This window comes from Muntiacus reevesi, chromosome 4, assembly GCF_963930625.1.
Source record: "Muntiacus reevesi chromosome 4, mMunRee1.1, whole genome shotgun sequence".
Taxonomy (NCBI): Eukaryota; Metazoa; Chordata; class Mammalia; order Artiodactyla; family Cervidae; genus Muntiacus; species Muntiacus reevesi.
In genome coordinates this window covers 111,662,340-111,679,770 of record NC_089252.1, presented here as the reverse complement: position 1 = coordinate 111,679,770, position 17,431 = coordinate 111,662,340, and the positions used below count along the sequence as shown (strand labels likewise).

General features: G+C 43.1%; 1 protein-coding gene across 1 annotated transcript in view; it reads left to right on the top strand.

Annotated features, from left to right (window-relative positions):
* Positions 1–17,431, top strand: part of LARS2 (leucyl-tRNA synthetase 2, mitochondrial) — a 141,901-nt gene that overhangs the window by 90,461 nt on the left and 34,009 nt on the right. The window contains exons 10-14 of the mRNA XM_065933880.1: positions 1,376–1,480; positions 3,885–4,000; positions 4,634–4,917; positions 9,008–9,106; positions 12,274–12,411. Coding sequence (XP_065789952.1) covers positions 1,376–1,480; positions 3,885–4,000; positions 4,634–4,917; positions 9,008–9,106; positions 12,274–12,411 — 742 coding nt within the window. The remainder of the gene's footprint in view (positions 1–1,375; positions 1,481–3,884; positions 4,001–4,633; positions 4,918–9,007; positions 9,107–12,273; positions 12,412–17,431) is intronic.

Here is a 17,431-nt window from a genome sequence, read left to right as displayed (position 1 = left end):
GCGTGTCATCTGCATTGTGGGAAGAAGGGGCGGGGGAAGAGGGCAGCCCCTTCCCTTTGCGAGCATGTTCCCATGTTCTTCTGCCTGCATCCCACAGCTATAATCAGAGGGCAAGACAGACACGGGGTCAGCTGGCAGCCTGTGCCCGAGCAGGGATTTGTGGTCTGTTTGGATAGTTATCTTCTGTTTGGATAATTCCAAATTAAGTGTTTTGTTATGACCACATAAATATCGGTCATCTGAGCCCAATATACTCTGATTACATTTTACTTTTTCCATAACTTCCTATTTTTCCTGAAGTTTATCATGTTCTCTCTTTTTTTTTTTTTTCATTTGTTTTTTGTTCTTTGAATTTCTGATTGTCTTCCCACGCCCTCCCAGAAGCTCTTTAAAACTCCTTTCAAGTTTTGTACATATTCTGGTCTGTCAGATAATCTGCCGGTCCTCTTTTTCTCCCTGACGATGCTTTCTGGGGCTCTCTGTCCTGCTCACGTGTCACCTGGTCCTTCTCCCAGCTCCTGCCACACATCTGCCATCCTGGGAGTCCTGTCTGTTGCTGCTCTGCAGATGTCCCTGCCCTCTTCTCTTTGTTGAATTCCTTGTTTGTTTCCTGGATTCCATGTCTGCCTCTTTCTTGATTTACCCCTTCCTTTCGCAGGACTTCCCTGGTGGCTCAGATGGTAAAGTGTCTGCCCGCAATGCAGGACACCCGGGTTCGATCCCTGGGTCAGGAAGATCCCCTGGAGAAGGAAATGGCAACCCACTCCAGCATCCATGGCTGGAAAATCCCATGGTTGGAGGAGTCTGATAGGTTACAGTCCATGAGGTCTCAAAGAGTCAGACATGAGTAAGCGACTTTCACTTTTTGCTGGACCACAGCCTCTGGTCTCTCCTTAGAAATGGATCATGAGAAGTAACGGTTTTGTCCTTGTATGTGTGAAAATCAGATCTCTGCTCATTTTCCCCTTTCCTAGCCACTTCCATCTTTAAGTGTTATGTTTTAAAATTCCAGATATCTTTTAGTTCCACCGTAGATAGATTTTTGGTTTTCTCTTTCTTCTGTATACTTGAGGTGCTTTTCTAAAGAATATGGGAGGTGGTAGGAACATCTTTCCTCCACCTTCTGGAAACCAAAAGTGCCATTTTCACTTCTTTGGTGAGGAGCACGAATGAATATTCTCATGTATTTGTTTAATCTTTTGATTCTCTACTAGTGTGAATTATCTGTTAATACCTTCAAAGAACAAATTCTATAGTAATTAGCACAAAACACAGAGGTTCTAAAGCTTCTTTTTCTCATTTGTCTCCTCTGAGACGCAGAGGGTGTCAGAGCCCCAGCTGACAGGCCTCCACCGTTGTTTGCCCTCATTTTCAGATTGCCTGACGCCCGTGACGGCTGTGAACATGCTCACCCAGCAGGAAGTCCCGGTCATCATCTTGGCCAAAGCTGACTTGGAGGGCTCTCTAGATGCAAAAATAGGTAAGTAGCTAGTAAAATGTAATCAGGAGAATGTCTTTAGCAGGCTTAAGATCAAAATACTAGCCTGGAAGAGCTGGCTATATATTCCATAATATGTTTTGCCTCTTTGTAAAAATGAGTGTCCCTTCATATCATTGTCTCTTACTTAAAGCACTGCATTTTGAAAACACATTGAGTGTATCGCATCTTGCTACTTGCTACTGAGAATAATCAAAAATGTCTGGCCCACAGATTTTGCCAGTGGAGCTAGTTGGTGAGACTTGCCTATACAATGTGGGGAACCATACTACTCAGATAAGAATCCCATTTCAGAACTCACAGAAGCAGCAGTAGCTACTGAGATGGGGGTTCAAAGCACACATGATTGATGTGGGCTAACTTTTGGGGGAAGACTTAGTGGAGGGGGTGACCTTGAGCCGTGAAAGAAAGGGACTGTGAAACAGCAGTAGAATCGAAGGCATTTGTAGAGCTGTAAATTGTATGTGGTTGGTGGCCTTACTCTTTGCTGAGTGTTCTAAACTATCCTCACCTAACAGGAAGTCTGGGGTTGAACCAGGCGATGGAACCTAATCATATCCCATCCAAGACCTGCCCTGAAGGGGACCCGAGCATCTCTCTTTTACAGCTTACCTATTGTAGATTCCAGGCAGTCACCAGTGAGCTGGAGCCTGCAGAGAAGGTTACTGCCACACTCTCTATCTCCTAGGACACAGAAGAAATAGCGTTGCTTATTGAAACCATGTTTTTCCTCACAGTCCTCAGATCCTTTTTTGACAAAGTGATTTGAAGAAACACCAACCCAGAAAACAGATATTTAGCCATTCAAGTCATTCTTATCTGACAGTTTAACCTAGAAAATATGTTGCTTAAGGGACATAATTCCTTCTAGTACTTTAATGCATCTTATAATTAGTAAAATTCATTAATATAGCCAGCCAAGTTGAACAGTAAAGGAAGCTCTTGCTGATGTGACTTTTTTTTTTCCCCCTCATTTGGTATTTTGAGTCAAAGTACTGGCACAATATTGAGAGTTCTGAAGAAAAAGGGAACAAGAAAAAGAGAAATCTGATTTTCTTGGGTATGCATGGAAAATCAGTTTTCCTATTGTCTTCATTTTGCATACTTCCATAATTAACATTTTCTAAGTTATTGTCTCTTACGCTCCAAGAGTAACAGAAACGAAAGTAAACGAGATGAAGTAGGGTTTTCACCATCTTACCGGCGTGTTACAAATAGCTTACATTCTGCTGAGCCCTCCATGACCAACATGGCGGGCCAGCGCGAGCTTTATGCGGTCAGGTAAATTCTACGGTCACATCTCCATTTGCGGATCTCTCTGAGTTACTCCAGAGCACACAGGAATGGAGTAAAGGACTTTCTTCCCTCCTTGTCCACGAACACGTCTCAACAATCTTCATTGCTTGCCATTTGTCCTCCCCCTTCAGTGTCTTTCAAGTCCACTCTGACAGTTTATTTGCTTCATTAGATGCTTTTTGTCAACAATCTCAGCTGGAACAAACACCACAGAGCTTTCCGTCATACCATGGTGTTTTCTGTCTTACCAAGGAGGTTTAGAACCCACACCCCGAACATTAAGTCGCCCTTGTGGGGCAGCGTCCCAGAGAGGCTGTCGTGGAGATCTGAGTAAACGTCTTGTGTGTGACCCTTAGTTCTCTCTCTCTCAGTTGCCGTGAGGCGTGCTGTGTCCCCACAGCCAACTTCAGAATGTCAGATCGGGCCCAGGTGGAGAAACCCTGGCCTACAGAACTGACAGCTGAAGAGCCCGTTTTTCTGAAGAGCTGAAGCTGAAACAGCAGGCCCTGATCCTCTGAATGAGCGATTTCCTTATACTCAGCTCCATCTCCTCAAGGGCGTGTGTGGGTTGAAGAATAAATGTCTACTCAGAATGTACTGTTGCCTCTGGGAACAGAGCGCAGTAGGGAGAAACAGAGTTGCCAGCTTTCCGCTTCCTGCCTGGGTGGATGCTTCTGGGGCGCTGGGGGACGCTAGCGGAGGCAGCCCTGATCAAGAGCGCCCCACTGTGCGTGGCACTGAAGGAGCTCAAAACCAGGCTTCCCCCGGGTGCTTGTGATTCACTGTTTAAGTGACAGAAGCACCCGGAATTGTATAGTTTAGAATTACAAGTAGTTGTTTTCAAAGAAAGTAAACAAAGGAATAAGACGTAAAGAAAGTAGGGTCAATACGGAACACCGTGGTGTCAGGTGGTGAGTTTCCCCAAGACTGTTCTCCCTTTTCTCAGTGAACGCGATGTGGTTTGATAATTTCTCTGACTAAAACAGATAGAGTCTCCCTTCAAAAGCTAATGCTGAGTGTCAGTGCCCGCAGTCCTTTTGTGATTCGGGCATTTGCAAAGAAGAATTTTGTATTTCTTCGCCTTGAACAGGAATTCCCAGCACCAGCTTAGAGGACTCTGCCTTAGCCCAGACTCTGGGCCTGTCCTACTCCGAAGTCATTGAAACGACGCCAGATGGCACAGAGAGACTGAGTGACTCTGCGGAGGTTGGTGGGGCCTAAGAATTTACTTCTAAACTCATGGTCTTCACGTGAGCTTGATGGTGCATTTTCCTGTCGATGCAAGTTACAACCTACCATTTACCATTGCATGCATCCCCACTCCTAACAGTCTTGCAGCCTCGTTTCTAAATCTGTGAAACCAAAATAATGTTCTTTTGTTACTATTATTATTTACTTTTATTTTATTTATTTATTTTGGCCACACGGGATCTTAGTTGCAGCATGTGAACTCTTAGTTGTGACATGTGGGATCAAATTCCCTGACCAGAGCTTGAACCCAGGTCCCCTGCATTGGGAGCATGGAGCCTTAGCCACTGGACCACCAGGGAAGCCAAGAATAATGTTCTTTTTCAAGATCTAAAAGCTTCTCAACTCCAAGTTGAACCTGATCCCAGAATAGTATAGTTGTCGGAATAACTAATACCTTATTTTGGGAATCTCCTGCTTGAGAAAAATGACCTCCTCCAGGGAAACTGGTTCCTTGAGGCAGTTGACCAAAATTGGCTTTTCCTTTTAGAGCTCTATCTTCTCCCCAGATACTTATTTCCAGACCGTGGCAGTCCAGGGTGGTGGCCTCAGGGCAGCAGCTCACTCTTACCGCTCTCCTCCCCCTCTCAGTTCACAGGTATGCAGCGGCAGGCTGCGTTTCTAGCCCTGACTCAGAAAGCCCGGAGGGAGAGAGTGGGTGGTGACGTGACGAGCGACAAGCTGAAGGACTGGCTGATCTCGAGGCAGCGGTACTGGGGCACGCCCATCCCCATGGTCCACTGTCCGGCCTGTGGGCCCGTGCCCGTGCCTTTGGGGGACTTGCCCGTGACCCTGCCCAGCATCACCTCTTTCACTGGCAAAGGAGGCTCCCCACTGGCCTCGGCTTCCGAGTGGGTGAACTGCTCCTGCCCTAGGTAAGGAGCCACACCCCTCGGCCGCGACCCCTGCTGGAGTGCCAGACTGCCCCGTCCCTCCTCCTAACTCTCCTCTTGGACTTCTACTGGGTTGGAAAGAGTTATAACATGGGTCTTCCGCAATCTTAGAAAGAGGAGGTTGGAATCTGGAGCCCAGACGGGTGCCCTCTCCTCTCCTCTGGGCTGGTGGAGGCAGCAATATAAATTCACATCTTTTCCAGAAACAGCCGATCCAACTGATGGAAAAGCTACACATTTTCATCATAGCTTTGGAAAAGACCACTTTCCTTCATTTTATATTCCAAAGAGCTTCTCAGAGAAAAGAGGAAACGCCTTACCGTTTTCCCACAGAGTGACTATGACAGTGGAGATTTTATCACAAGCAGCAGAGTAGTAGCTATGAGGACAAGTGCACTCTGGGGTCTCATTCTTTAATATCCTGAAATATGTCATATCTCCTTAATTCTCATTTTGGAAGTAGGATTATGTTTTCTGTCAATTCACTGGCATGTCTCCCTTTTTTTTTTTTTAAGATCTTTTGATGTGGATCATTTTTAAAATCTGTATTGAATTTGTTACAGTATAGCTTCTGCTTTGGTTTTTTGATTTTTTGATTCTTTGGCCCTGAGACATGTAGGGTATTACCTCCCAACTAGGGATCGAACCCTTCTCCCCTGCACTGGAAGGCGAAGTCTTAACCACTGGACCTCTAGGGAAGTCCCTCCCATGTGATTTTTTAGGATGCCATTCCAACTGATTAAGAAGTAAATAACAGATAACAAAGTATAGTATTTCCCTTTGTCCTTCTATGGAAAAGCCATTTTTCTCTGCCTTGTAGATCATGCTGGGGTTGTTTTAAAGTTTTAAAATAACTTAGTCCTCTTACTTCCACCTCTAGGTCAGTAATTAGATATTCACCTAGTTGGATAGCAGCATTGACTCAATGACCGTGAGTCTGAGCAAACTCTGGGAGATAGTGAAGGACAAGGAAGCCTGGTGTGCTGCAGTCCATGGTGCCGCAAAGAGTCAGACACGACGGGGTGACTGAACAGTAGTGCAAGTGCATGGCTCGGGCTGGGGAGACAACACTCGCAGCTTCAAGTCCTGGCCTGGCCTCTTCACCAGCTATGTGCTCTTGGGAAAGTCACGTAAGCTTGCTGAGCACTGATTTCCCTATCAGGAGCGAAAATAACCCCATGAAGGGGTTTCAGAAGATGAGAATTAACACATGGAACCCAGCGCAGGGGCTCCTAGCAGACACCCTGTAACTGGAAGTGTTAGCGACATTCTGCCCTGGCCTGCCAGCAGTTTGCCCAGGTGCTCACGCAGGCAGTTTTGAGGTTTGCGATGGGGCTTGCAGGAATGTAGGAAGCTCTGGGCCAGGTAGGGGACAGATAGCACACCCTTTTTGTTGATAAGCAGTAACAGAGTACTTCTCTGTTGGAGACATGGGCAGCCTTCAGCCCACCTATTGTGGCTGCCCAGGGCCTTGGTGGTGGGGATAAGATCTATCTTGTCTACTGATTCCTGGAGAGCAGACCCCAGGCGTGGGCTTGGTCAAGGCTCCCTGTTGAATCTGATGAGCATGCGGGGCTGAGAGCCGCTGAGCCCATGTGGCTAAGCGGGAGAGCCCAGTGGTAGGAACCATGGGCACCAGAGTCCAGCAGAGGTAGATTCATTACCCTTGAGCTGCAGGACCTTGAACAGATTTCTCAACCTCTCTGAACCCTAGTTACCCATCTGCAAAGTGGGGACATCAGTAGCGTCTACCTCATCATCCCCAGAGTTCCTGGGGATTAAATGAGATAAAGCCCGGGAAGCATTTGGCTCAGTGCCCACTACCCAGTTTTAGTATTATTAATGTTGGAGCTAATAATGGTAGTAACACTGTCACCATCACTGTTGTCTATGCCTCCCACTTACCAAGTAGTCTCTTCTGTATAATCCAGCTTTTAGTGTCAGCCATAAAAGGTGTTGGTCAACTTCAACTCCACCATGACCAGTTAAAAAATCAGCATTGCAAGTTTTGGTCAGATATCAGCCCCTTTTATTAGCTGAGGCCTGCATTTTCTTCCTAAATCGTATGTATGCCCTAACAGTGAGGAAGAAGAAGAGACATTTACCTTCTAATTATTTCCCAAAAATAGTATGTGTTCTGGTTGCTTACTATCCAAATAAAGAGACCTGGCTTTCATTTAGAGATGCACAGTTGAGATCAGATTCTTAGAGCAGCCCTGGGTGGTAGGAAACAGGATTAGGGGTCCCCTGGGGCTCTCTCCGATAAGCCCTTACCCCTGGAACCAGCACTGTTCCCAGTGGGAGGCCCCCTGACTGAGAGGCATGAGGTCCCTGGGAGCCCAGAGCCCTGCCAGGTGTGGGCTCCTGTGTTCTCTGCTCAGCCACTGCCATTTAATAAGCAGGAGGTGGGAGTGACTGTTTCCTCTGGTAATATTCGGAAAGCCAGTATGAACTGCTTCACATATGCAACATATAAAGGCAACCCTTCTTTTATTTTTTTTTTTAGATTCCTTCTTTTATTTTTAAAATTAAAAACAGACTGAAGCCCTTACGTGCTAAATTAACAAAGGATTCATCACTTCCTCTTTGGGGCGCATCATCCCCCTCCTCAAATTTTCCAAGAACAATTCCCCCCCAAGGACTCATCCCACCAAGAAGGCAGCATTGGGAGGCATGGTTGGTTCCACTTCCGTGCTTCAGAAGGAAGAGCCTGGAGTCTGAGCTGTGTTCTCCTGCTGTGGCTTCTCACAGCCACAAAGGGTCCCTGCTAATAGCTGGCGACCCCCATCCACTACTGATCCATGCCTTTGAGGGATCTTCAAGGGAGCCAAGCACCTTCCTTGGCCAGGCTTGGCTAAGGGTACTGTCTCTTGCCTTCCCAGAAGTGGTGGCTTATGGTTCCAGTCCACTGGGCCTTCATCCTACTGACACGTTTCAAAATTGGTTTGGTAGTTGGGCCTTTACGGAACCTCAGTCCTTTCCACGTATCACATTCCTAGGATGAGCACTGCTTTTTCTTTTAACCCTTCACATACCACGCATCTCCCCCCATTCACGGTCTTGAACTGGGGACTATCTTCACCTTCTGTAAGGAGCCTTTCTCTAGACAATGGTGTGTTGGTGAGTGTGTACTAAATAGATCACTGGAGCGGGGCTTCTGATTTGTAGTGTTGGCCCATTTCTATGGTACAGGTACTTCCCCCAAAGGTTAACCTCAGACGACCCCTTGGCATCACTCGTGCCATGGTTGGGAAGAGATCTCAAGAGTCAATCCTCATAAGCTGGTACGAGTTGCTTCAGCACACTTCTGTTTTTGGGTCTCCATGGTGACTTATCTTCCTGAGGTGAGGAAGCAGTGGATATCCACTGTGGATATCTGCTCCTCTCACCCAAGAGACAGAGATAGGAAAAATTTTTTTAAAAAGAACCAAGTTCATTTTTCAGCACAGTATCTCACTACATTTAGTTTTCAACTTCTCTTCATAAACCGATGTGCCCCATAAGCATCATAGAGTAGTAGGCATTGGCTGAAGACAGTCGTGACATGCCTAAGAAGTGAGTGCATAAAGAGATAAGATTCCTGTTAGAGCATGTATATTATCTGTGGTGAAACAGACCACCAGCCCAGATGGGATGCATGAGTCAAGTGCTTGGGCCTGGTGGGCTGGGAAGACCCAGAGGAATCGGGTGGAGAGGGAGGTGGGATGGGGGACCGGGATGGGGAATACGTGTAACTCTATGGCTGATTCATATCAATGTATGACAAAACCCACTGAAAAATAAAAAATTAAAAAAAAAAAAAGATTCCTGTTAGATATTCTACCATGTTAAATTCAGAGAAGTAGAGAATAGGGCTTTTAATTGTCTAAGATTTACATTTTTAAGCTTCTTTAAAGCATTGTGTACTCCGCAGTACAAAAGAGCCCATACCGTGAACTGCTCTTTTCATGATGTGGCATTGTTCTTGTGACATTTTGAATTCATATTAATTGTTATAGCTTTCTGAAAAGCTGGTGGAAAATGTATTAATACTTAAAAAGAAACCAATCGATGAACTTTCTTTCCTTCTTAGGTGCAAAGGAGCAGCCACAAGAGAGACAGATACGATGGATACCTTTGTGGATTCTGCTTGGTACTACTTCAGATATACTGACCCTCAGAATACTCAGAGGTACAGAAGGCCCTGCTGAATTCATGAGCATGTGTTGGTCTGGGTCTTCCATGAAGCAATCATCAAGATAGAATTCAATGGGCAAGAGATTTATGGGGGCAGGTACCTCTGGGGAATAAAGAGGTGAGGAAGCAGGAGTCGGCAGCCAAGCCCTGGACTGGGATATAGGTCTGACACCTATGAAAAAAAAGGACAAAGTCAGAAGGATTGGGTCGAAGAGCCTCAGACCCCAGCACAGCTTGAAAATTCTTGAGCAGGCTGGATAGGAAACGCCGAGAGTCCGAAGTCAGGAGGCAATGCCTACTCTGGTCTGCTCCTCCCAGGAGGGCACGGACTGTCATCAACACCTGGTGGGTCCAGAGATGAAAGAGCTGTAAGCCATGGGTCAACGGTATTCTTTGAAACAGGCTCTTGTAGTGAGTGTGTTCAATTATTAAATTAGATTCTTCAGAGCCAAGTAAATCCCAGGTATAGGAAAAATGAAAAAGAGTAAAAGGAAGAGCTTTGGTAATCCTCTCGTTGGCCCCGCAGTGAACTGCATTTGTGCAGCTGTAAATGTGTAAAGTTATTAACTTAACGAAAATAATGATGTAAGTATACACGGAGGGTAGAAGATAGTCAGCGAACTGAGAGCATGACCTCTTCGCACATACAGTCACTAGATAATTTCCAAAACTGATAAATGAACAAAGCATATAAACATATTTTTAAATAATTGCCAGGAAAAAAAAATCTGAAAGGTTTAAAAGTGGCTAAGTGACAGGTAGGCGGTCAGGGGGAGGGTAGTGAAGGAACGGGGCTGGAGACCACTGTTCTACTTTATAAACCTTTCGGGACTGTTTGATTTTTTTCAGCTATGTGCTTGTGTTTCTTTGACAAAAATAAATAAGGGAAAGAGAGCAGTGGGTAGATGGGTAGAGAAGGAAATGAGAACAAAAGAAAACTGGAGCAGAGCACAGGAAACCACAGACACTGTGCTTCAAAGACCTTGCCGACTCGCTCTGGTCCACGGGAGAACGGTTATACTGAAACCCTGTAGGCCGAGTATAAAAATGCCCCCATTTTCTTCGCTGGTTGGGAGATAATGTATTTCCAGGGAGACGGGCGCTCCTGCCTGCCCCAGTCCTGCTGTTCTGTGATTCGTGTGGAGGCTGTGCAGAAGTGAGCAGGAGCCAGAGTGAACAGCAGCTGTCAGAGGCAGAAAGGACGCAGAGGGATTGCTGCGGCTGGGACCAACCAGGCAACCCCGGCCAACCCACAGAGAGGCCCCTCTTCTGGGTTTCCTTCTCAAAGGAGCTTTTCTTGCCTTCCATTTCACATATGGTTGTGAGAGTTAGACCAGAAAGAAGGCTGAGCACTGAAGAATTGATGCTTTTGAGCTGTGGTGTTAGAGGAAACTCTTGAGAGTCCCTTGGACAGCAAGGAGATCAGACCACTCAATCCTAAAGGAAATGAACCCTGAATATTCACTGGAAGGACTGTTGCTGAAGCTGAAGCTCCAATACTTTGGCCACCTGATGCGAAGAGCCAACTCATTGGAAAAGACCCTGATGCTGGGAAAGATGGAGGGCAGGAAGAGAAGAGGGCAGCAGAGGATGAGATGGTCGGATAGCATCACCGATTCAATGGACATGAACTTGGGTAAACTCCGAGAGACAGTGAAGAACAGGGAAGCTTGGCGTGCTGCAGTCCATGGGTTTGCAAAGAGTCGGAAAGACTTAGCGACTCAACAACGGCAACAATGATTTAGGAAGAGCAGCCTTACAGTGCAAGGGAAATCAGACTCTCCACCTCTCAGAAAGCTTCGAGGGAAAACCTTCCTACAGATTACAGACTCTGGCTTAGTGAGGGGCCCCTGAGTGGTGAGACACATCCTGAGACCTTAACAGCCCCTGGTTTGGAATCCCACCCACCACATCATTCCCCTTGTAAAATGCTGCTGTGCATTTCCATGCTGTCTTTAAGCATGGGCGGCTTCCCGGATAGATCATAGATCCCAGCCATAGCTACTTTCATTGTCTCACTCCTCAGTTTATTTCAAGCATGCTTTCAGGCACCATCCTTGACTTCCCTTGCTTTTCTGTCACCTGTGTGAGCAGTCACATTTCTCCAGGGAGCCATTTTTCACATAGAAACATTATTTAAAATTTTGCCAGAATTCTGGCATCGTAGCTGGAGGAGAGAAAGCCAAGCTGTATTAAGGTGCAAACACATGGTGTTTGACCAGGCCCACCTGCCGAGCCCTGGGCTCCTGCTTCCAGCCCGAGATGGAACGAAGGTCCACGCTGGGGGGAAAACATGCTCGAGGTGTGGGGAGGAGAATTCACAAATATGGGAAGCCATGGGGTGCAGATCCTCCACAGGCCAAGGTTTGCCTCACTGGATGACCTCAAGAGAGGGATTACCTTGGGGATGGAGAGATCTGTCCCCAGCCCCTGCTGTTTCTCCCTCCCACCCCCCACCAGCCCCACACCCTACAAGAACCCCAGCCAGGAAATAGAGGGAGTGGCCTTTTCCTCCTTGGCATCCATTAGGATTGAGAATGATGCTTCCAGTGAGGAAACTTTTCTTTTAGGACCTCCACTGACCAAAAAATACCTGTTGGGTGAGAGAGAGTTGAGCTATTTTAATTACTCTACGTATGCTAAGGGCATTTTAAGAGGCATATACAGGCTCTTGCTGACTATCTGCATTTTGAGGCTACTTTTAAGACAGATCTTCTATTTTAAAATGAATCTTTAGTATCTGCGTGAGTCTCCATTTTAAGTGCCATATTGCCCTCTATTGGTAAGAACTCAAAAATCTCTATTGTCTATGGTAATAAAAATTAAAATAAAACGAGACAGTCAAATATATGCCTTGTACAGAAATACCTTTATTGCTGGTATATACTCCTTTTGTCCTCATTCTATGTGAAAATCACATTTGTTAAAATATGTCAGCAATGACTTCTGAAACAGTTCTTGTAACTTTCATAAATTAATATTGCTCTGACATTTTTCTCCTCTCTTATGTAAGCTTCTCATTATATTTTAAAATGAAAATCACTGTTTTTCTTTCACGTAATTTATTTCAGGGAATATGCAAATTATAATGTCTATCTAATTTATGCAGCTGTAACAAAGTAGGTTTTTTTTTTAATAAATGACCATTTCTCTTCCTCCCAGCCCTTTCAGCACAGCGCTGGCAGATTACTGGATGCCTGTGGATTTGTACATTGGAGGGAAAGAGCACGCTGTCATGCACTTGTTCTATGCGAGATTCTTCAGTCATTTTTGCCACGATCAAAAAATGGTCAAACACAGGTGAGCATTTACACTGCTTTGCAAAAGAATTCAGTTTCTTGAATAGCAGCCGAAAGCAGGTGTCAGTTCTTCTGGAGCAAGGTGAATATATATGTAGCAGAAGAACTCTTATTTTTCAAGTATACTTTAGAGGTCATTGTCAGCCTTAACCGTTGGAAATCCACTTGTGTTGTTGAGTCAGTCCTAGCCTGTGCTGTTTGCCTACTCACATAGGATCTTCCCTTCAGCTCTTCTCTGTTAGATGGAGTTAAATCTCTGTTAATGGAGATTTTTCACCTGGGAGGCAGCGAAGAGCTTTCATTATGTTACATGGCTTTTTATAGCTTCTCGTGTGAGGTCATGTTTATCATCAGGTCCTTCGATGTCCGCTCTGTTTTCAAGGTTGACTGAATCCTGTCTCAATATATCACTCTGATAAAAGTGTATAATGGATTAAAAGCTAGGGAAAAATCCGTTGAGAAATTCGTTCCCTGTTGGTCCATAATCTGTTCCCCATGGTGTTCAGAAAGATGTGTGTGTGGGCTTCTTCCCCGTGAAATACCTTATATATAAATATGTATGTTTATATGTGTGTGTGTACATATATATAATGTATACAATATGTATATTTAATGTATTATACAATTTAAAAATAAAATGACCATCCATGCACCCCCTTGTCACATTAGGAAATAGAGTCCTACAGGCCCCTTAGAATACCCAGGGTGCCCTCTTTAATCAGATCATCCCCATTCCTACACCTCCACCTCTGCTCCACACAATCCCATTCCTGAATCTTGAATTATGCATTTTCTTGCTTTTCTTAAATTTCTTACTTCTTGATATATTTCGACTTAATTTATATTTTACTTTGAGATACAGTTGATTTACAATCTTGTGTTAGTGTCAGGTGTAGAGCAAAGTGATTCAGTTTCAAATATACATATATATATATATATATATATATATATATAAAACCATCTTTTGCAGATTCTTTTCCTGTATAGGTTATTGCAGAGTATCAAGTAGAGGTCCCTATGCTATACAGTAGACCCTTGTTGATTATTTATTTTGTATATATCATTGTGTATAAGTTAATCCCAAACTCCTACTAATTGATCACTCCCCTCAACCCTTCCACTTTGATAACCGTAAGTTTGCTTTCTACATTTGTGACTCTATTTCTGTTTGTAAATAAGTTCATTTGTATCATCTTTTTAGATATCACCTATAAGTTATATATATTTGTCTTTCTCTGTCCAATTTACTACACTTAGTATGATAATCTCTAGGTCCATCCATGTTGCTGAAACTGGCATTATTTCATTCTTTTTCGTGACCGAGTGATATTCCACTGTATATTTGTACGACATCTTCTTTACCCATTCCCCTATTGACGGACATTTGGGTTCCTTCTGTGTCTTGGCTAATGTAAATAGTCTGCAGTGAACATTGATGTGCATTTCAAATTATGGTCTCCATAGTGGTTGTACCAATTTACATTCCCATCAATGGTGTAGGAGAATTACCTTTTCTCTGCACCCAACATTTGTCATTTGTAGACCTTTAAAATTTTATTTGTTTATTTGTGGCAGTGCTGGGTCTTCATTGGTGTGTGTGAGCTTTCTCATGCTGTGGCAAGCGGGGGCTACTCTCTAGTTGCAGTGCAAGGGCTTCTCATTGAGGTGGCTTCTCTTATTTCGGAAAGTGGGCTCTTGAGTGCACAGGATTCAGTAGTCATAGCTCGAGGGTTCCCGAGCAAGGGCTTAATTGCCCCAAGGCACGTGGAGTCTTCTCAGGCCAGGGATCAAACCCATGTCTCCTGCATTGGCAGGCGGGCTTTTTACCACAGGACCGTCAGGGAAGTCCTGTTTGTAGACTTTTGATGATACCCATTCTGGCTGGTGTGAGGTGCTACCTCAGTTTAGTTTGATTTGCATTTCTTTAATAATTGGCAGTGATGGATATTTTAAGATATATGTGTTGTTTCTGTCTTTGAACTTTGTATAGATAGAATCATATTTCACATATTCTCTCTTGCTTCCCTTGCTCAGCATTTTTGGAATTTCATCCATCTTGCTGCATAGAGTAGTTCCATTCTTGTTTTACTGCCCTCTGGTATTCCATTACATGGAATAGAGTTTCTAATACAGAGTTCAGTTCATGTCCATATTATTAATGTCCTTGGGCCGTTTTGTGCAGTTATGAACAAAACTGCTAGGAGCATCCATGTATGTTTCCTGAGATACACACAGGAGCAGTTCTCTAAGATATGTGCCTGGAGTGAGATTGCCGAATTGTAGGATTACTCACATGATCAACTTTAGTAAGAAAGCCAGGCTGTTTTTCAAATTGATGATATAAACCTACACTGGCACTGCCAGAGGAGAGCATCCTATTTATTACTTGACATCTTCACCATTACAACATACAGTGCTGCCATCCCTGCATCTCCGTGGAGGATGGGTTCTGGGACCTGCTGAGGGTACCAAATCTGCTGATGCTCAGTTGCCATGGTTGGCCCTTGATATTCATGAGTTCCACATGCTTGGATTCAACCAACCACGGATCGTAAAACACAGAGGGCTGACTGTATTATCCAGCTGTAAGAATTCTGTCAAACTTGTAGTTTTATAATGGATGACTTTGTGAGTTAAATTTGAATTTAAAGACTTAATGAAGTTTAACATGTTTTCATTATGTTTATGAGCCTCTATGTTTCCGCTTCCATTAAATCCCTGTTTGTGTGTTTTGCTCTTATTTCTTCTGAGCTTTCTTTTATCAATTGTAGGAATTCTATAAATATTCTGGATGCTATGTGTATTGCAATATTTTTTCCTAGTTCTTGGCTTGTCTTATTTTTATGGTGTCTTTTGATGAACAGAAACTCTTAATTTAATGTAGTAAATAAATTTTAATAATCTTTTCCTTTATGGCGACTGCTTTTAGTGTCTCAGTACCTTTAATGGAATAGTCCATCATTTCCTCCACTGATCTGCAGTGCCCTCTCCATCATAAATCAAGTTTTTGTGAATATGCACGGGCCTATTTATAGGGTCTTTTTTTTCTTTTGTCCATTGGTCTGTTTGCTTTTTTCTGTGCCGTTAATAGTTATTTACTGGCATTGTTTATTTTAATTCTACAAGTCTCAATATCCAGTAAGGGCAGTCCTCCTATTTTGTTCTTTTTCTTTAGGAGTATCTTGACTATTAATATATTTGAACTTTTGTTCTTCCATATAAATTTCAGATTCTGCTTGTCAGATTCCACAGAGGGTAACTATTGGGCATTCAGCTGAAATTGCATTGGGTCTACATACTTATTAATCTTTTCTCACGCTTCCTTCTTGCATATCTGAATTGAACATCTGAAATCATTTCCCTTTTATCTGAAATATATATTAATATTAATACTTTAGAATCTCATTTTTTTTTTTAAGAGAAGGACCAACTGTTAGTTCTTATTTACCTAAAAATAGGTTTATTTCAGCCTCGTTTCTTAGTTTGCCAACTCAATAGCACACTTAGAACAATGTGTTTTTTACGTCTGATCTGGCTTTTTCACTTGTGTTTCATCAGGACAATAATTCAGGTTCTTTTGTCTGCCACTCTTCCTGGAGCACCATTCCTGTGATTTTTTTTTTTTTTTCAGTTGTTGCTGTGCTGTTTTTTTCATGCAACAGCCTTTTAGAATGTTTTTTAATTAAAGAGAAGAAAAGAAAAAAATAAATTAATTTAAAAAGAGAGAAGAAAAGGGGAAATATATCTGGTTATCTCTCTGTCCACTTAATTGATGTTAACAATTAAAATATTAAATAATGAAAATATAATACATGTCTAAAATTAAAATTTTTAAATTTAACTGCATAGAAGGTGAACATTGAAATCTTCCTGCCTGCAGCCTACCTTCTACCCATCTCAACTGTTAACAGTTTCTCTTGATTTCTTCCAGAAAAATATTTTGTATATCTCCATGTATCTATTGATATACTCATTTTTAAATGTTTCACATATATATTTATATATATGTCTTTTGCTTTTTTATTTTATAATATATCTTGCTGATCTCTCTACATTAGCATTTACAATTTACGCATAGTATCCTGTCATATGGGTATATTGTAATTTATTTTAGCAGTCACCTTAGGTCACTTTCAGAACCTCTAAAATCCATTTTCATTAAAATGAAGTGCCTTTAAAGCTCCCTCCCTTTTTACCCCGTCCTCAGATCTGCTTCCTCATTCTGTACATGCACACATGGATTAAGTCTACAGAAAGCTAATTTAGTATATAAATTAAATGCTTAAAATAATTCTCATTAGTCCCAGGGAACTTCATGTGTAAAAATTAACCCATCTGCATCAGAAGGCCACTAAACACATTAACAGCATTAATCCTCAGGCAAGTATCGATAAATTACAGCCATCCCTTGGTGTCCATTAGGGATTAGTTCCAGGTCCCCCACTGATACCAAAATCAGTGGATGCTGAAATCCCTCAGCAAATGATGTAGTATAGCTTACACTCTGCTGAATGCTTTAAGTCATCTCTGGATAATTTTATAATGCCTAATACAGTGTAAATGCTATGTAAATTGCCTGGGTACACCAAATTCAAGTTTTGCTTTTTGGAAGTTTCTGGAATTTTTGTTTTTTAATGTATTTTTGAACGATGTTTTGTTGAGTCCACAAGTGTGGAACCCCCAGATAAAGAGGGCTGACTGTAGTTCCAATGTTTGTAACTTAGATTATACCATCTGCCATTCTGCCTTGCATTTCTTCTCTGTGGAAACTTCCTTACCTCACTAGACATAGACACCCTGGAGGATGGAACCTGTGTCCTGTTAAACATCATAGTCTCATGGACTTCATCCATTCTCAGTGAATGTTTCAATCAGTTGAGTTTAACCCCATTGACATAAACAAATTAAAATGTATGTTCTTCAAAGGAAATGTTCTCCTTGGGATAGGGAAAGTTGGACAGAGAGAGGCTAGGTTCAAACAGCAAGTACAACCTGAGAAATAATTCCTTCTCATGTAGGTC